The 20,262-nt window shown below is 37.6% G+C and overlaps 2 protein-coding genes across 2 annotated transcripts; both read left to right on the top strand.

Annotated features, from left to right (window-relative positions):
• The first annotated feature begins 337 nt into the window (after positions 1-337).
• On the top strand, positions 338-11,222 carry parp3 (poly (ADP-ribose) polymerase family, member 3). The gene is made up of 11 exons (XM_047347092.1): positions 338-492; positions 775-961; positions 1,049-1,174; positions 5,300-5,479; positions 5,601-5,733; positions 7,687-7,910; positions 7,990-8,145; positions 8,236-8,322; positions 8,400-8,577; positions 8,657-8,800; positions 10,268-11,222. Exons 2-11 carry the CDS (start codon positions 791-793, stop codon positions 10,438-10,440), a joined length of 1,572 nt encoding a protein of 523 aa, XP_047203048.1. The 5' UTR covers positions 338-492; positions 775-790; the 3' UTR covers positions 10,441-11,222.
• Positions 11,223-11,474: 252 nt separating this feature from the next.
• gpr61l (G protein-coupled receptor 61-like) lies at positions 11,475-18,813 on the top strand. The gene is made up of 2 exons (XM_047347093.1): positions 11,475-13,838; positions 14,757-18,813. The coding sequence occupies exon 2, from the start codon at positions 14,809-14,811 to the stop codon at positions 16,102-16,104; it is 1,296 nt and encodes a 431-aa protein (XP_047203049.1). The 5' UTR covers positions 11,475-13,838; positions 14,757-14,808; the 3' UTR covers positions 16,105-18,813.
• The last annotated feature ends 1,449 nt before the right edge of the window (positions 18,814-20,262 follow it).

The raw sequence follows: 20,262 nt of genomic DNA, 5'->3' as shown, positions 1-20,262 counted from the left end.
ATTGGTGGAAATTTGCTTCTATAAAACTTAGTGTTTTAATCGTTTCATTTTTTTTTCTTCCTTTTTTAAATAAAATCTTTTTTCTGTCCTGATTTTTACTAAATAAAACAGACCTAATAAGGTAGTGGTGCAGACATTTTTAACAGGTTGATTAAAATAACAGAGGGAAATAATCGAAGATCATACACATTTTATTTATCTTTAATGTGGGGAAGTTCAAAGGTTAGATATTTAACATAAATAACATTCAGGAAAGTCACCTCTTCCTTAGAAGATCCAAGCGCTTTCGTGTCTGACCGCCAGGTGGCGACAGCCTCAGCAGAGTAAAGTAGTTCCTCTTCCTTTTTTACCACCTCCTTTTACCACCTCTTCCTTTGGTGATGTGTGCGCCTCTAACCAGAGTAACACAGCAAACGGAAGTGTCTTTTTTTCCGCAGGGAATAATCCCCGATTACAGATCTACCGCTGTTGTTGATATTCGGTATTTAAGAGGTGAGTTCCGTGTCAAAGGAAACTCTGGTCTTTTTCGGGTTATTAGTGTTGAACTGAGGAAGCTGCAGCTGTTCCAAACTAAACAAATTCTCCGTCTTTCTAACTTGTTGCAATACTTTAATGGTAACTAGCACGATCAGTCGTAATAATATGTATATGTCTGGAAACATTAACCTAACATCTATTGCAAAGCGAAAGAAGGGTCCACTGGGCGAGTCCAGTCATGTTCCTGTTTGTCCTGGCAGCAATATCCAGGAATAAGCAGAGTGAGTTTCTGTGCAGGTGTCGCAGCTTGAGCATGGCCCCCAAAAGAAGAGCTGCCTCTGCTGCACAGGCAGGTGGAAAAAAGGTCAAAGAGGAGCCCAAAGATGCCTTCACCTCTACTAAAGAGGCGCTCCTGGCTGCAGGGCCACAAAATAAAGGGAAAAGGAAAGTGGATGAGCACTGTAACCTGTCTTCAACAGGAGAGGTAGAGCAACAGCACTAACAGCCCTTATTAGACGTTATCTATAAATGAGACTTAACTGTGATACGTCTTCTGTATCGTCTTCAACAGGTGCATGAAGACTATGACTGCATGCTCAACCAAACAAACATAGGACACAACAACAACAAGTTTTACGTCATCCAAGTTATAAAAGAAAACAACTCATACTATGCATGGAACCGATGGGGAAGAGTGGTAGGTTACATCCACAAAAATTCAATTAATTTCAATTAAGTATGTCTATATAAAGCCAAGTTACAACAGATGTCATCTGGAGCCATTTTGACAATGGGTTGAATTCAAATGCAGTTATACAGTCCTGTCTGGTCCAGATTTATTTTAAGTTAATCAAGTGTGTTTTGATATGATTTGGTCATATAGTCAAATTGAGATACAGTTATGAGTATTGCTGTTTGATCCTAATTATCAGACTGAGAAAACTTTTAGGGCTCCACGGTGGCGCAGTTGGTAGCACTGTTGCCTTGCAGCAAGAAGGTCCTGGGTTCGATTTCCGGCCGGGGATCTTTCTGCATGGAGTTCGCATGTTCTCCCCGTGCAGGCCGGGTACTCCGGCTTCCTCCCACAGTCCAAAGCTATGCCTGTTAGGTTAATTGGTCACTCTAAATTGCCCTTAGGTGTATGAATGAGTGTGTGCTTAGTTGTTTGTGTGTTGCCCTGCGATGGACTGGTGACCTTTCCAGGGTGTACTCCGCCTCTCGCCCAGAGACTGCTGGAGATAGGCACCAGCTCCCCTGCGACCCACTATGGAATAAGTGGTAGAAAATGACTGACTGAGAAAACTTTTATTTGCTCCACAGTGAGGAAATTGAATTGTTACAACAGCAGCAGAGTCAGAACAGTGCCAAACAATTGATAATTTAAATTACATACAGGAAATATGGCTGGGCAATATGATGGCATCACATTTTGAAAGGTTAGAAATAGTTTACTCTGCCAAAGCAGAGTCCATTTTTGTTCTGTGGTTTTGCACAGACACATCAGTTTTACTTTCTTCCTGTTCCTTTCACTTCACAAAATTGCTTTTATCATATAGTTTGTGAGCAAATCGTTTATCAAAAGAGTTTTATGTATGAATCGTTTTATTTATATGAACCTAAACTAAACTTTGTGGGGATACTGACATAATGGTTATAGCTGAAGAAATAAAGAGGCCAGTATTTTGGAAATTATGGCCCTAGAATTTGTGGAGACTAAAAGGTATGTGCTAATATTAGTTGATTTGTTTTTCTATATACTTATAAACATGAACTAACAGACTTAGTTTGCTTGAAAAAGGGAGATTAAATATTTTTAGGATAGACACGTATCAGCTTTTCTGATGCTACAGTGCACTTTATCTCAATATTACTGTTTATCTTTTTAGGGAAAATACATTTTTGTTCTGTTAAAACCAACCTTAGACAATGTCCTAGAAGTATCAGGTATGTCCTAGCTAAATGTCCATAGAACGTAAAGTTGGTTAATATGCATACACTGATTAAAACTAAGTTGTTCCTTGGGCTAATTGCTGTGCTATCTTGAGTTTTTTAAGGGCAGCATACTCTCTTGGTGTTATTGCTATAAAAATTAAATGAGGATTTTACTGTGAATAAAATCATAATTTGGAATATAAACAAAAGCTTCATGAAAACTTTAGATATACTGTCTGTCAAATAAGGTACACTGCCACCACAAAAATATGGTTTAGGTCTGTGGTTATGAAATTTTTAATAACAAGTACCACCTCAATAAACTCTAAGCTTTTCAGGTTTCATATTGACAGATATTTTACTTTCTCTTCTGCTCTCAGTCGGCTCAGACGCTTTTCCACTCTCTCCTTGATCCTCCCCCATTTTTTGCCCTGCTTCAGATTTTTGTCTATGTTTTTCTTAGAGCCTCTGTTCGCATATCCTCCTAATTTGTTCATTATGGATTTGGTCAGCTGGTCTCTCAATGCGTTCGATCAAATTTTCCCGACGTGAAGACAGTGTAAAGGTTAACCCTCTTGTCCAGACGGGAAGTTCTTCTCCGGATACACAATGGATTCCTGGCAGCAGTGGAAGATTGTGTACCTGACAACAATGTCAGTCGAGGACGTCGAAGATTTGTACATAATTGGATTTCTGATAACAGGATTTCTGCTTTTTGGAGTTGGCGGTTACCTGGCTTATTGAAAGATTCGTAAAACATCGGCAGCTGTTCAAAGCCCTCCAAAGCTGCCTGGGATGTTTGAAGGGATCTTTAGAGCTCTCAGCACTCAGACTGATATGTTAAGAGAGCAGAATCGCAAGCTGGACGCGATCCTTGAACAGAATCGCAGGCTGGCTGCGATTCCCGGACTCAAAGGTGATATGATTTAATCTTGGAGAAAGTTGTTTGCTCAGGATCTACTGAAAGTACCAGAAATTTGGCTATTTGGATTTGAAATTGAGAAATACCAGTAAGTCTTTGAAGGCAGGCGGAAAATCACAGCCAGCCTGAACCAAAGCATTTATTGTTTGTCTAATTCAGGCGCCCCGATACGGCCTCCACAGGCTTCTTATCAAAACATTTCTCCTGGATGTTCTGTAAATATGACGCTCTGCCCCAGCAACCCCCCTCATCTGTGAACTGAACTGTATGGCCGTTTGATAAAACTTTCATCTCTTCTTCAAGGACAATGGCACCTTCGTCAGTGTTGACAGTCTAATTCTTTGCATACATGATCATACTTAAATATTGGCACCCTCACGAGTCCACCATTCCCCTGCAAAATCTTTGCTTATGTGTGTTGCTTTCCCATGCTTCTTATTTTTTACCTAAATGTGGATTTCATTTCTTCTCCTTTTCATAGATTTTTAGATTTACCAGTGAAAGAAAAATAATACTAGTTTCTTAAAAATTTAAACAAAAGCTATTTTTACACCAGTGACTCAGCTTCCTTAGTTAGAACTCAGTGATTGGTTAGTTAAATTTCAATGGATGCAAATGACTGTTATTAATTTTCAGATTTCTCAGAAGGATTCATAGATTTTTAGATTTCTTAGAAGGATTGTAGTATCATTTGATTTGTTTTTCTGTGTCTGTATCTGTGTTTATTTTCTTTGTGATTGTATTGTAATTGTATGTACAGCGCTTTGAGTGTCTCGTTACTGAAAAGCGCTTTATAAATAAACTTACCTTACCTTACCTATTTTAAAACCTTAATAATACATTCTTTTAAGAACAGAGAATAAAAACACAAAAATAGTTCTTATTCGTTGGTACTACACGTTTGGTTGCAGAACGCCATTTACTGTGCAGTTTTACTCAGAAGTTAAAATCTTCAAGTTCGAAATTTGGAAAAATAAACAAGGAGGGTCCCTTTGAGTCAGAATTTTAAATAGTGAAACACAAGTTTCTCACCAACCTCCTCTAAAAATCTAATATGACTGCCCTATGTTTACAATACAGTGACTACAGCATTAAAAACCAGTTTAATTTTATTTTTAATGGTCATCAGTCATTTTCTTCCATACTGGGTCACGGGGGAGCTGGTGCCTATCTCCAGCAGTCTATGGGCGAGAGGTGGGGTACACCCTGGAAAGGTTGCCTGTCCATTGCAGGGCAGCACAGACACACACAAGACAAACAACCACACACACACTCATTTACGCCTAAGGGCAATTTAGAGAAACCAGTTAACCTAACAGTCATGTTTCTGGACTGTGGGAAGAAGACGGAGTACCTGGAGAGAACCACGCATGTACGGGGAGAACATGCAAACTTCATGCAGAAAGACCCCCGGCCGGGAGTTGAACCCAGGACCCTCGGTGTTTGAAAATGTAAAATGGCGAGACAGAAATACAGTGTTATTACCTGGCAACGCTCATAGCTTCTCACTAAATGCAGCAATTAGAATATTTTACTGGTTTCTCGTCTTGTAACTGCAACACAGTTAAGTAGGATTTGTTGTAATTCTCAGTTTCACCCTCTCATTTCAGAGGTATATAAGTAGCAACCAGTATTTGTTCCTGGTCTGTATCACAATTAATTGGCCTTTTGTATTTACTTTTGTAACTGTTTTTTACACAAGCTTCTGAGATCTGCTAAAAGCAAATGAAATACCACTAGTGGTACCTGGTCCACAATTTAAAAACCTTGTTTAGGATATATTTTTCTTTTTAATTTAAAAACGTTTTACATTTTTCACTCTTGTTAAGAGTTTTAAAACTGCATGAAACAGATAACTATTTGTTGACAGTATGAGATTTCCTAAGAAAAACATTTGTTACCCTAATTAATGATAAATGACAATTGGTATTGAAACATTAAAACACAGTGTTATTCTCTGCTTTTCAGGGGGAAGTGGGAAAATACAAACTGACTCCATTTGCTAAGCTTGAGTTGGCTGTGAAAGATTTTGAGAAGAAGTTTAAGGACAAAACAAAGAACAACTGGGGTGACCGGATGAACTTTGTCTCTTACACTGGGAAGTACACACTGATTGAGGTGGACGGTGAGCAGGATGCTGAGGTCAAGGTTGTGTAACAGTTCATCTCTGTGCAACACAAAGCTTTGATTAGCTACAGTTGCTGTTAATATTTTAATCGGCATTGTCTGTGGAGAAAAAAATCTATATATGTACTTTTTGGCTCCGCAGGTGGATACTGTTGATGGAAAAGCAGTCCCAAAAAATGTCCTCCCAAGCACTCTTGATGACGCTACACAGAAACTTATTAAGCTCATTTTCAGCAACGACATGTTCAAGGAGGCGATGGAATGCATGAATTTAGGTGGGTGTGTCTCAGTTGAGCAACTATTTTGAGAGTTTAACTGGTTAAACTGGTTTATATAGCTTGGGTTGGATCAGGATACATGCTAGGCTAAGCTTACCCTAAAATTTTACCCTAAAGCTACAGGTAAGTAAGGAGATAAAAGAACAGGTTGTTACATGCAAATGATTAACCATTGTTAGAAACAAAGGTTGAAGTTGGCCTCACCTTATCTTTGCATATTGAAATGTAGGTCTGATCATATTTTTACTGGTCTCTTCTTACAGTAGCGTTTTTTGTCCACATTTAAAATAATAAAATGCAGTGGCCCCAGCACACCTCACCACCTCAGCGTGGATGGTGACTCCGGGCCCTCGGAGATAACCCATTGGGCAAGAATGCAGTACGCTCCACATCATACTTGATGAAGTTGGTTATAAATCCCTGACTTTTTTTTTTTTTTTATGCACGCACAAAACTTCAATGATAAAATTGTGGTTGTTCATTATTAACTTAACCATGGTTTAATTCACTTGTGCATCTTCATCATAACATTTGAAGATGGCCTTCTAACCTAATCTAACCTTATGAACACATTCACTGAATTGTTCTGGCACTGGTGTCATCCCACTGCTCTTGTTGCAAGAAGAAGGATCTTGTTAAACATCTGGCATAAACAATTTATGCTCTTCATGCCAACAAATAAAAAAGGTTACGTTTTTACGTTGGCTACGTTTACACAACAGGTCCTGATGCTCAGTTCCAATTTTGTTTTTGTTTTTTTGCTGAAATCAGATTTTGTTTTGCATGGTGGTTCGCACTACTATTTAATTGCGGCCACCACCAGACTTCAGTCTGAACTGTTCACGACTCCAAAGAAACCCACAGGCACAGAAAGAGAATATTGACGTCACGGTTTACAAAAGTAAAAATGGATGTCTCTGTATCTTTTTTTTTTTTTTCCCCAAATCAGTAGGTAGACAGGAAATAGGGGGAAAGAGAGGGGGAAGACATTCGGGAAAGGTCTCCGGGTCTATACATGGGTCACACGCTTAACCCCTACATCATCAGCATCGTGCCTCTGTGTATCATTTTTAAAGTTTGTGAGCAATGGAAGCAAACAATATTGTGACCACATCATAAGACAAAGGAAAGTAAGATAAAAGAGAGCATAAATAATTACAATGGCCCTTTGTGGCTGCTACTGCTGTAGAGAAGTCTGCAGATGCGTAGTCGGATCCAGAACAACGATGTAAAAGTCGGATGAAATGCGACATGAAATACAGAGTGCGGACACTTTGAAAACTATCGGATACATATCTGATTTAGTACCACATATGAAAGTGGCCCAATTCAGGGTTTTCTTGGAGGCGGAAAAATCGAATTGGGGCGTTTAGACATCCATGAAAAAGTTGGATGTGGGTTGTGAACACAGCCATTGTGAGACTGCTGGCACATAAATATGTATGTGCTGCAATCCTGATGAAATTGTTTTTAGCTGTGGAAGACGTGCACATAACTCCAAATTATGCTTATAGGCAGGTATACTGCACAAAATATATTTAAAATCTTACAGCAATTAATCCACCGCAGTAAGACTGAACTGATTATGGGGGTGCAGAAACCTCATGTTTGAAGCAAAATTGTGCAGATTGTGAGGAAACACCCTAGAGCGGATGTGATTCGTGTTGTAATAGGATGGCAGAGAAGACTGCAAGGACCTATGCACTGAATTCCTGAGAGTATGGTCATTTTGTTTCACACTGAAATAAGTTTAAATTTGTGACAAGCCATCAATGTTTAAACACTCTTGGAGATCTTAAAGAGTGTAAAGAGGTCTCCAGAATGCAGAGGGTCTTAGAAACACAAATTACACTTTTTAACACGCTTCCCTAGAAAAACAAAAGGGCTAATTATGATATTGAAACCCTTAATTTGACCCCCTTTTTTTGTGGGTGTTTTTTAACTTCACAGACATCAAGAAGATGCCTTTGGGTAAGCTCAGTAAGGCACAGATTGCAAAGGGCTTTGACGTTTTGGAGGAGATCGTAGCTGCTATGAACCAAAAAGGTGGAAAAGGACACCTGGAAGAACTCTCATCAAAGTTCTTCACCACAATTCCTCACAACTTTGGCAGGACCAGACCTCCAACCATTAACACCAAAGAGATTGTTGAACAGAAAAAGGAGATGCTTATGGTAAGATTTTCATTTAGTTTGCTTTATGTTTTTACAAAGTTCTGTCAGCCCTAATGTCCCTTTAAATGCTGTTGTCAAGGTGCTGGCAGACATTGAGCTCACCCAGACGCTGAAGTCAGAAACAGAGAAGGCTCAGGACGAGATGATAGAAACAGTTCATCATCCCATTGACCAAGACTATATGTCTCTCAAATGCAAGCTCTCTTTACTGGCCAAAAATGCACACATGTATAAGGTATTGTGTCCTAAATCATTAATAGCTGTCAAATGAATATCATGTTCCAGTTCCTAAAGTATTTTTGTTTAATGTTTTTTGCATTTGAAGATCATTGAGAAATACATGAAGGCGACTGCATCTAGCTATTGTAAGCCAAAGCTTCTCAATATTTGGGAAGTGGATCGGGAGACAGAGGTAAGGCACTTCTGCAAGTTTTATACTTGTAATGAAGAAGTCCAAAAGCTTGTGATCTAACACATTGCTGCTTTCAGGGAGAACGCTTTAGTGAGAACGACAGTCTAGAGAACCGCCGCCTGCTGTGGCACGGTACGAACATAGCAGTGGTGGCAGCTATCCTGAAGAGCGGCCTGAGGATAATGCCCCATTCAGGAGGCCGTGTTGGCAGTGGGATCTATTTTGCCTCTGAAAACGCCAAATCTATAAGTTACGGTGAGACAAGGCAATTTCTTTTAAATGGTTTGAAAACACAACATTATATTTGACTTAAATGTATTTTGCTCATTGTTAGTGCGTCCCTCAAACAACACTGGAGTGATGTTTCTGAGTGAGGTGGCTCTTGGGAAGGAGTTCACCATTACCAAAGATGACTGTACCTTGAAGAAGGCTCCTGCAGGTTATGACAGCGTGGTTGCACGAGGCAACGTGGAACCGGGTAAAATACTTTTGGTACAGTAACATACTGCAAATGACCTTGCTCTTAAGGTCATTGTCTGTGCAGGAGATCTCAGTACATCTCTTGGTGTTGAAGTTGTGCTTTTAATTTTTTGCATACAATACAAAGCATTTAATAACTCCAAAACCATGCTTTACAAGAATTACAGTTCTTATCTCAGATCATCTTGCTCTATTTCTTTTACCCCAATTACTCACAAAACACAACACTGCAGCAGAACGTTTTCAAATTATATTAATTTATCATAAATTTACCAGTTATTAATAAAGTTGATGAGTCTCGTCTCTGAAAAAAATCAATCTGAAGATTTTCTAATCAAGGTTCAATCTTATTGCAGAATTTAAAGAAGGAATGAAGCACTTGTGTATAATTATAAAACATACAATTTTATTTGCAGTTGAATTAATTACACAGAATTAAGAATCATATTAATTATTTATCTAAGGTCTACTCTCTAGAGTTTATTTAGGTGATGGGAAAATAATAAGGAAAACTGGCCTTGACCTAACAATGGGAGAACAAACACTTTAAACATACTTTTCTATACCTGGGAATGAACATTCAAAACACTAATAATTACATTAAATACCAGTCTTAACTTTTTAAAAGATTCACATCTCTCTCTAGAGTTTAAAGGCTTAATTATTTTATTAACCCAATGTTATTTTGAGGTTAAAAAGCTTGGGGGGGGGGGGAAGGGGCAATGAATTCAAACTGACTAATTAAAGAAAATGTGTGTGGAAGAAAAATGTTTCCACAAATTCACACAGAAAAACAAAAATATAAAGCATATAGTGCACAAAAACAAATATGCAACCAAATCCGATCGGGTTCATCAGACCTGGTTTTGATTGACTGGGCATAACATTTTCATGTTATTTATTAGGACCTTTTTTTTGCCTCAGTCAGCACTTATACCTCTGTTCTTAGGAAAGATAAATATAATCAAACCTGATCAGCCAATCAAAGGTAGAATTTAGCAAGAGTGTGATCTTGTCTCAGTCGACAGCCAATCAGAAAAATAGAATCGATTAGTTGTTTTTTTTTTTTTACCCTTTCTAGGTTATCTACATGTAATCATCTAACGATTAAAAAAGCTGGCTTACATTTCAGCTTCACAGAATCCTTTTTTTTTTTAAGTCACAACTTGGGTAATTTCAAAAGCTTTCCTGATTGCTAAAGTAGCAGAGGAGGATTGTTTGTATTTAAAGGACACTTCAATGTATTAACAGGTATTGAAACAAACTATTGATCATTACACTAAGGGGTCATAAACAGATCCAGCTGCAAGAGAGTCAGGAATGCAATTTAGGATTACAGATTGTTTTGCTTACTCCAAGTGACCAACAAAGGCCCTTCAATGTGATGGGGAAAACAAGCAGTAAACATTTGTAAAAGGTCAGATCTGTGGGTTGATGTGAATGTGTCTTTCTGTTTTGTTTGCAGATCCGTCTAAAGATATTGTCATCACCATCGAAGGCAAGAAGGTTACTGTTCCTCAGGGAGATACCATCCAGCAGCCCCAGTACTCTGAAAGCTACTTTAGCAACAGTGAATATCTGATCTACAAGGAGAGCCAGTGTCGCCTTCGCTACCTGCTTGAGATCGAAATACGTTAAAGGTTTTGCTTAAAGAGAGAAGGAAGATTGTGCGGTTCCTGAAGGATGGTTGTTTCTACTATACTGCATAAGCGTCTCTTTCTGTTCTGTGCCCTATGATCGTATGCAGGACCCATAGAATGTGCTTTGGTTTTACACATACTTTATTAGTAAATAATAATAATAATATTCGGTACTCTGTAAAAGATGTTGATCTTTCTTAATGCGATTGGTAATCTTTAGTTGACCATGTTGAAATGTTCAAAGGTTTTGTGTGCACTCTGGGGTTTTTGAATGATATCCCACAACTTTATCCGACAACCTTATATGCTTATGTATTGGTTAGCATTGGGAAAATTATTATTTTCCAGTTAAAGCAGAATACATGTAATTATATGCAAAACCTGCTGCTTAATTGATAAAGGTTGGTTGACAAAGAGGGGGGAAAAAAACGTTTGTTTACTTTCTGACAAAGGTCTGACAAAATGGTCTCTTTAAAAAAGGTAACATTTAAGTTATTTAACAGAGACTTCCAGTATGGATTTGCACCTCCATATTCTGAATAACAAAAGTAGAGCAGGATCAGAATGGAAAATAATGTACATTTGTGTTTCCAGAATGAGGAACTGTTTCTTAAACCAGTAAAAAAACTCGAGGTTTTCCAACGTGAAGCCGTATGAAAATTCCTAATATCTTTATTTACTGCAACCTACTGACCAATAAACTGCTTATTTTGCACTGACAAAACTTGAACCATAGATGGTTCAATAAACTCAAATACACTAGTAAAAATGTTTATCCTCCATTGTCATTAATGTCTTGTTGTTTTCACATTGCCCACCATCATACAAAGGAAAATATTAAAATTGAGGTAAGACACCTTTGTTTTCTCCAGTAAACCTTTGCTCAAGTCTTCAGTTTTTTGCCACCTCCAACAGGTTTTCTTGTCCAACTAGATTAACCAATCACTGTCTATTGTAGAAATCATATTGCCAATAGTAAATGATTTTAGTAGGATTTAGTAGTCAGAAAACCAGCAAGACCAACATTCAGTATATGCATGCCCCGAGTCTGTAATTGAAAAATTGATTGAAAAAGGCGTGTTCAAAATAATAGCGGTGTGGAGTTCATTAACTGAGATCATTCATTTTGTGAAGAGTCTGGTGTTAATCAGGTTGCCCTTATTTAAGGATGATGCACAGCACATGTATATACATTTATCTCTGAAAACGTGACAAAAAATGGGTCTTTCAAGGCATTGTTCAGAAGAGCAGCGTACTTTAAGAAGTTGATTGGAGAGGGGAAACACATAAAGAAGTGCAGAAAATGAAAGGCTGCTCGGCTAAAATGAGCTCTAATGATTTAAAATGGATAAACGAAAGACTACCATTCAAAAGGATTGAAGAAAACCCAGAATGTCAAAAACTCAGCCAACAATCAGCTCCAGGGTGATCATAGAAGCTCTGAAATGAACAGTACTTTGACAATGTAAAGCTAATGTATCGTCTAAAACACCCCTCTCCCCTCCTCGCAAAGTCCCATTGTTTAAAAAAGACGTACGATAGAGGACACAATTTGCCAAAGAGCAAGACAGGGTCGCAGACAGTTTCTTAGACGACCCCCAAGCTCTTAATTTAAGCCGCAGTACATTGAAGACAGTAAAGCATGGTGGTTCATGCTTGAACCACCATCTTACTATTGTGTCTGACCTATTTATTGCATAAAAGGGATCATGGATCAGTTTGCATATATCAAAATACTTAAAGAGGTCATGTTGCTTTATTCTGAAGAGGAAATGCCCTTGAAATGGGTGTTTTAACAAGGCAACGACCCCAAACAAAAAGTTATGAAGTGGCCAGCCTAACCCTTGGACCTTAATCTGATTGAAAACTTGTGGAGTGACATCAAAAATCCTGTTTCTGAGACAAAAGCAAGAAATGCAGAGTAATTATGGAATGTTGTCAGATCATCCTGGGCTGGAATACCAGTTTACAGGAGCCAGTAGTTGGTCGACTCCATGTGACAGTTCTCAGAAACAGTGGTTATACAAATAAATATTAGTTTAGTGATTCATAGGAATGATAAAACCTAAAGATTTTCAGTTTATACAGTAAATATTAGAGTTTGTAAAGAAAAATGCTGACACTGCTATTTTGTTCAACATCCCGATGTTCATTTTTCTTAATTTGCTGTAATGTGGTTAAAACATTGATACATTTTTTTCTCATGGTTTGATTTAGAATATAATGTGCAGTGTTCCTGATGCATGGAAATAAAAACTATTCTAAGGATTTTGAGCTTTAATCACGTTTTAAACACACAGCTGTTATCTTTAACACAACTGTTAATCCATCTAGCTATCATCTCTAACTGTCTTCTCAGTCCCTGTTGAAGAAAAGCATCCCCCAGTGCATGATGGTGCCATCATGTGATGCTGTGAGGATGGTGTGTTCAGGGTGATGTGCTATGTTAGTTTTCCACAAATAGCATATTACATGCTGGTCAAAGGTTCGATTTTGGTCCCATCTGCAAAGAGCACCTCCCTCTACATGCTTTCTGTGTCACCTGCATGATTTGGGCCAAACTGCGAACAAGATTTCATGACTTTGTTTATTGTAATTCCTCTAGAAAGGTCAGATTTGTGGAGCGCTGGACTAATGTGGGTCTCTAGTGCCACCAGAATTGTCAGTGTCCTCTGAATAATGTTCTCCTTGGATTTCAGGGAAATCTGAGGACACCACACAGATCTGTATTTATAAAAAGTTTGAAAATGATGCTTACCTTTTCTTCCACTTCACAGTAATGCATCACTTTCTGTTGTAACATGTAACATCCTGATAAAATACTCTGAGGTTTGTGTTGGTAAAATATAAAATAGTTCAAGGGGTTCCAATGCTTTCATGAGCATTCTCTTTAACAATATGTTTTGACTCACTTTGAAAAGATGCAGATTGTTAGGGAGATTGTTTTCTTTAACGTGGAGGAAATTAGGACCCAGAGAAGGCTGGTAGGGGGACAGAGGAGTGTGTGTCTGATGGCAAAAGGGGAAAAAACTTCAGTGCATCATTACACAAAACAATGTGTGACAGTCACTGCCATACACAGCACAGAACAGGACCCAGAGGGTTATCAGAGGAGGGGTGAGAGAAGAGCGGAAATAATTTACCACCATCATGGAATATTCTTTCATAATTTTCCTTTTATTTGGGAATATAAAAGGTAATGCAGCTCTGGTGCCTGTATATGGAAAAGCCAAACCTTAGACAGTTTTTATTTTTTTAAACAGGTGGAAGTAATGATTGAAACACTTTTGATGAAAAAGAAATAAAGGATCACTCCTGTCTACTTTTGTAAACAGCATGCAAACTTGAACTCAAAGCAACTGATTAAAACCAAACAACAAACAGAGCAAACCAGGGGTAAGTCATTTTTACCAAAATCAATATTGGTGTTTTTATTTATTAGCCTAATAACCTTAACATTGGATGCAACATTTATGTATCTGACAATCAGAAGAAGTTACTTAAATAACAAACGCTAATCTCCTCTAAAGGATAATGACGATAATAATAATAATGATTATAATAATAATCATCATATTAAAGCACAATCAGACCCAATAGATGAAAATAGTGATTTCAGGAGGTTCTGTGTATTGTTGACAACATTTTACTGCACTGCAAAGTATTCTAAATTTTTGTAGCTACATGAAGGGGTAAGAATGTCCCTGAAAGGATGATACTGAACAGCTGAAAACTCTCCGTTTATTTTTATGGGCATGCAGTGCTTTGTAAAAGTATCCATAAACCCTTGATGTTTTTCACATTTTGCTACATTACAATCCCAAACGTCAATGTGTTTAATGGCATCTTAAGTGAAGGAACAACACAAAAAGCACCTAATTTTGAAGTGTGAGGAAAATGATACCTAGTTTTCAAAAATGTCTACCCCCAACATTTTACCAATAAAAATAAAAAACGCATTTAACAGCCTGAGTCAACACTTTGTACAACCATCTTTTGCTGCAGTTACAGCAACATTTTGTGGTAGGTTTGTATCTGCTATAAACATTTAATGACATTTATGATTAAAGTATTACATCAGACCGATTAAAAAACGTTTTCAATAAAGCAATGTGGGCTTAATGAAAAGTATGTTTAAAACCTTTTTAAAGGTTATTTTCTAAAGGTAATTTTAAATCTGAGAAACGAGCCTCATCAGAATATATATACAAATTTATTAAATATGACTACTTCAGATGATTCAAAAGTATTCATGTTTTTTGTATCATAACAATAAAAATTTAAATTAAAGTATTTTTTCTTCTTTCAACACAGGAATTTCACCCATGGGAACATTAGAGCTGAAAATGAGGGAAGAGGTAAATAAATGATGGCGGACATGACTGGGTCCATGATCACCTCTGTTTCTGATCATTCTGTTGCAAACTCTACCACTGCCCTGTGGGAGCCCAATCCCACTGTCCCTGCTGACGTCAGCGTCGTCACAAGCTCCCAGTCCCAAATCAAAGATCTTTTCGGGTTGTTCTGCATGGTAACACTTAACCTCATCGCCCTCCTGGCCAACACTGGTGTGATGGTAGCTATAGCTCGCGCTCCTCACCTGAAGAGGTTTGCGTTTGTGTGTCACCTGTGTGCAGTAGATCTGCTGTGCGCCATTCTCCTGATGCCATTGGGCATCATATCTAGCTCACCATTCTTCGGCACGGTGGTTTTCACTGTTCTGGAGTGCCAGGTTTACATCTTCCTCAATGTTTTCCTCATTTGTCTTTCCATCCTCACCATCACTGCCATCAGCTTGGAGCGTTACTTCTACATTGTGCACCCACTGCGTTACGAAGTCAAGATGACCATCAACCTGACTATTAGTGTGATGGTCCTAATCTGGGTTAAATCACTCCTCTTAGCTCTGGTCACGCTGTTTGGATGGCCAGCTTATGGACCTCAGAGCTCGATTGCTGCAGCACACTGCTCTCTTCATGCAACCCACAGCCGCCTGAGAAGAGTATTTGGTGTGTTATTTAGTGTTATTTGTTTTTTAGCTCCTGCAGTGGTCATCTTTAGTGTTTACTGTGCTGTGTACAAGGTTGCTCGTTCAGCAGCTCTGCAGCAAGTCCCAGCTGTGCCCACATGGGTAAACACGTGCCCAGCAAAAGGCCGCTCTGACTCCATCAACAGCCAAACGAACATGATCGCTACCACCCACACTGTGCCTCAAAGACTGTCTGCAGAGAGGGCCTTCAGTGGTGGAAAAGCTGCAATAACTTTGGTGTTCATTGTGGGCCAATTCTTGGTTTGTTGGTTGCCCTACTTCATCTTCCATGTTCAAATGTCTCTGACCGACTCTATGCAGAGCCCAGGGGATTTAGAGGAAGCGGTAACCTGGCTTGCTTACTCTTCCTTCGCAGTTAACCCATTCTTCTATGGCCTCTTAAACAGACAGATCAGAGATGAGCTGGTGAAGTTTCGTCGTTGTTGCTTGAACCAGCCCACGGAGGTTGGAGCATCTAGCCAAGAAGCCTCATTTCAGGAAAACTTCCTTCAGTTCATTCAGAGAACCATCAGCACACCTGAAAGACATTCAAGCTGTTCTAACTCCAGTCCCACAAACACATTAAACCAAGCAAACGTTATTCCAGGAAAAACACCAGAGGAGCACGCATAGATTTGAACAAATCATGGAACACATCATGCTAACATGCCAAGAGTGCAACATTTAAATGTTTGTAGGCCAGTAATCCCATTATTTCCAGAAACTTATTTCTCATATTACTTTATTTTGTTACATTTTCTTAGATTTGTGCTCTTTACTAATTTAATTTGTTCCTTATTTTAAAAAAAGCAAAAGGTGTCTGTGCAGTAACCCTAAAATATATGCAGTTTCAGTTGAAAGTTTACATGCACTCATCGTGGTCATAGATGCCTTACTATTATTTGTTGTTACCTGATTTATGTGAACTGTTTTCTTTTCAGGGTAGAGTTATTATACAAACAAACAATTTCAATGATTATATGTAAGCAAGATTTGGCTGCACAAGTTTTATAATGAATTATAGGTTCAAATGTATACATCAGATTGAAGATGTTTGCACCCGCTCTGATAATTGATAGAACTAATTTAAACTGGTTTGTTTCTTGGCACAGACTTGTCTTTTAGGCACAGTCTATACATTTTCAATAGGTATGAGTTCAGGGCCATCCTGAAAACCTAATGTTAGCCTTCTTTATCCATACCAAACCAGTTTTAATGTGTCTTTGGGATCTTTGTCTTGTTGGAACAATCAGCTGCAACAAAGTTTTAACCAGCTTGTTCTTCCACCCACTTTTTGCAATGGGCCGGTTTCCATGGTGAAATGGTCTTGCACATGAAGAAACAGGACTAGAAGCACAAAGAATGGACCAGACATGAAACGGCAGACAAACAGATGAATCCAGCAAAGAAAAATGAGAACCAGTGGACTTATACACTGAGGCAGGGTAAAGAAATAACAGGCAAACCAAATACGTTAACCAGAAGGAATGAGTAGTAGCTGAGGCAGAGAGAAAGGCAGAGCAGCTTGAGGAAGGAGACTAATTAACCAGTTGGAGCAAAGCAGCTCCAACATATAAAAACCCAAGGAAAAATCTAACAGAAATCTAACAGGAAATAACTCTAGATGTGGAAAGAAGAATAGAACACAAAAGCATGAACTAATAAGGGAAACACCTAATAAGAATAAGCACAAGGAAATATCTTACGAAAGCAGGACCTAAAGAACATGATAAACAGCAAAGAAATCAACAAAATACATACACAAAATAAAATCAAAACTCAAACATCTCAAGATTGTGACAGTACTTCACACTTGATAGTGCTAGGTTTGAAACCTTCACCTTGAGTTCTCCGCACATAATTCTAGTCATTGTGACCACATAGGGCAAGTTAAGTCCCCTATGAATGTAAATGTTATTTTTCCACAAAGCATTTGATGTGTCCATGTAGACAGCTGCAAACTTCAGTTGTACTGGAAAGTGTCAATTTGGAGCTTTTTTTTTTTCTTTCTTGCTCTGCACTCTTTGGTTAGTGGTAATGTAAAAAAATGGTTAGAGCCTTGGTGAGATCTTGGTTACTCTTAAATATCCTAACGACCCTTTCCTTTCAACTAAGGGTGACAGTTTGGGTCAGATTATTGAAACTGGTGCATAAATGTCTGTGCCAACAAGAAAAAGAAACCAACACAAACATTAAAACACTGGGATGGATAAATCAGTCCTACAATAATCCTTTGAAATGGACCCAACCTAAACCTTATTAAAAATGTACTGGCTTTGTTTAAAAATAATGCCTATGCCAGGAAATCCATTAATCTAAATTAACCAAGAAGGATGGTCAAACAACCAGCCAGAAATATGCCAGAGGCTTTTTAGTAAAGAGTGTAGATTCGTGGCAACTTGCAAAGGAACATTTAACTGAACATTAGATGTATATGTATACATTTGTGCCTATATGTCTAATTTTGACCCTGTGCCAATTAGAAGAAACCACTATAAATTCAAAGTTGTGCACCCAATTCTGGATTTGTAAGAATCACAGAATATTTATCATGTGTAGTAATTCCACATAGTAAAAAAAACTGCTCGAACTCATTATTAAAAGCACAAATTTGTTGTGACATTTGCATTTGTCTCCAGTTTGTCAGGGAGAGAAACTGTCAGATGTAGGGATAATACCTCAGACTTCCTACCTATAACAGATAGATTTTAATGTCACGTCTCTCTCTTGCCATATAAAATAAAGTGGACTCACATAGCAACAAAACAAAACAGCCCGCTGGCTAGATGTATATGTCAGCTCAAATACAGACTGAGTCAGATAAAAACACATTTACATGTGAACAACGATAGATAGCACTAGCCTCTGTGAATATGGACTAACATAATCGGGACATGGATAAGGGAAGGAAGAGATAGTAAATCTACAATGAAAATCATTACTGGGCATCATTACTTTGATAAAATACCAGAGAGAGGTAACAAAGTGCTGTTTTATTGCCTCTGGTATTTGTTTTAGCCCTCGTTCAAGACAGAATAGGCTGGTTAGAGGACATAGCAGCAAACACCATTCTGCAAAATGGATGTTATTTAGGTATACACAATCTTACATAACTGTAGGTTTGTATTCAACAACCGGGTTATTAAAGCATTAGCTATTCAACTAAATAGGTTGAAATAAAAGGAAATATCTTTAACAAAGAGACAAAGGGAAACAATCTTAGTATCAAACTTTCTGATGAGCAACAACTTAGCTGTCTTTTTGGAACTCTTCACTCACATACACGGCACTACTTGACTGTTTAAAATCCTGTTCAATAATAATAAAACATGAATAACAAATTTTCCAGTATCACCTCTGATTTGTTCTAATGAAAAACAACTAATTACATTTCCTTACCTGTAGTATAGCCACACAGACGTTCTTGCATATCACTGTTTCCAATGTGACTCTTTACTCCAATCATTTGTCAGATTGTTTTCAGCCTTTAGATATAACAACTGTTAGATCCTTTTTTGGCTTTAGACATTTTACACTTTTGTTAATGCTCATGGACTTGCAAATAGTTGTAATAAACAAAAGTCCTGTTTAAACATTTAAACAAATTGTAATAAATAATTTATTAATTAAATAAAACAAATATTAGACAAAAAAGGGAGAAGGCTTTGACATTGGTTTGTTTCTCATCTTTCTTTTACCATAAAGTATTTATGTACACCTAAATCTACAAGTCTCATAAAGTATCTTAAAATAGTAAAACTCTTACTATCACAACCCTAGGGTTCAACTCTAATAATCTCAGATATTGATCATGATAGCTTTTTAGAAGAAAGAAAGGAGAACTTATTTATTTCTAAACAAAATCTGAAACCTAACAATGTAATCATGTATTTTTGACTGTTTCTACGTTTGCAGTGCTACATCAAAAAGCATTTTGCATGAAAGAACGCAACCTTTAATGAAATATTTCTTCAAAAATGTTTTCTCAGTCACATTTCAAAGTGAAACAGTGGATAGCATGTACTTTGAACTGAAGAATGTATGTGGGTGGCCACTTTTTACAATTCAGACCTTCAACATTTAGTTGCTTGTTATACATTTACGTTCTTAATTATAGTATTTCTTAAAAAAGTATATTTTATTTTGTAAAAAAGAATCGCGAATGTTTGCTAACAAACTATTAGTTCTTATCTCATTGAACCTCTGCTTTCATTACGTGAAATTAGGCATTATTCATGGTGGGAATCTAGGCTGCTGATTTAAGAAAACAAATATCAACGGTTAATGAAACGGCAAGGACATATCTTGGCCAACAGAGGGCGCAATATGGCAATTAATTCTTCTAGCTTCTGTCTACATGGAGATCAGCCTAAAAAAATAACTATAAACACACAGATTTATGTTGTTCATCAGTCTGTGATAATGCTTTTATTTTATTTTAAATAACATCAAAGGAAAATTGATGAGAAGTCAGATGGCTGTCTGTGGAACATTCACTGGCCAGATTCTCTTGAAGGTTGCTATAAACATAGACAATGAAGGTTGCTATAAACATAGACAACGAAGGTTGCTATAAACATAGACAATGAAGGTTGCTATAAACATAGACAATGGTATAGAGATGAATCATGTATGACATTTCACTATGTTTCATTTTGTTTCCAAGGTCTCCTGGAGGAGGTCATATTCTGAAAAAAATATAACTGGACCACAAAAACTGTGAAGCAATTTGGTGATATAACATACATGTAATGTAAGAAAAAAATGTGTATTTAGGTTTTAAAAAAACAA

This window comes from Girardinichthys multiradiatus, chromosome 20 (assembly GCF_021462225.1).
Source record: "Girardinichthys multiradiatus isolate DD_20200921_A chromosome 20, DD_fGirMul_XY1, whole genome shotgun sequence".
NCBI lineage: Eukaryota > Metazoa > Chordata > Actinopteri > Cyprinodontiformes > Goodeidae > Girardinichthys > Girardinichthys multiradiatus.
The sequence above is the reverse complement of the archived record's forward strand: the minus strand, read 5'-3'. Positions and strand labels throughout refer to the sequence as shown.

Bases quoted from the DNA above. Each gene is read 5' to 3' on its own strand.
- parp3 (XM_047347092.1), top strand. From the start codon at position 791: ATGGCCCCCAAAAGAAGAGCTGCCTCTGCTGCACAGGCAGGTGGAAAA. The intron at 8,323-8,399 runs GTAAGGCACTTC...TGCTGCTTTCAG, and splicing joins AAGTGGATCGGGAGACAGAG to GGAGAACGCTTTAGTGAGAA. The intron at 8,801-10,267 runs GTAAAATACTTT...TTTTGTTTGCAG, and splicing joins ACGAGGCAACGTGGAACCGG to ATCCGTCTAAAGATATTGTC.
- gpr61l (XM_047347093.1), top strand. From the start codon at position 14,809: ATGATGGCGGACATGACTGGGTCCATGATCACCTCTGTTTCTGATCAT.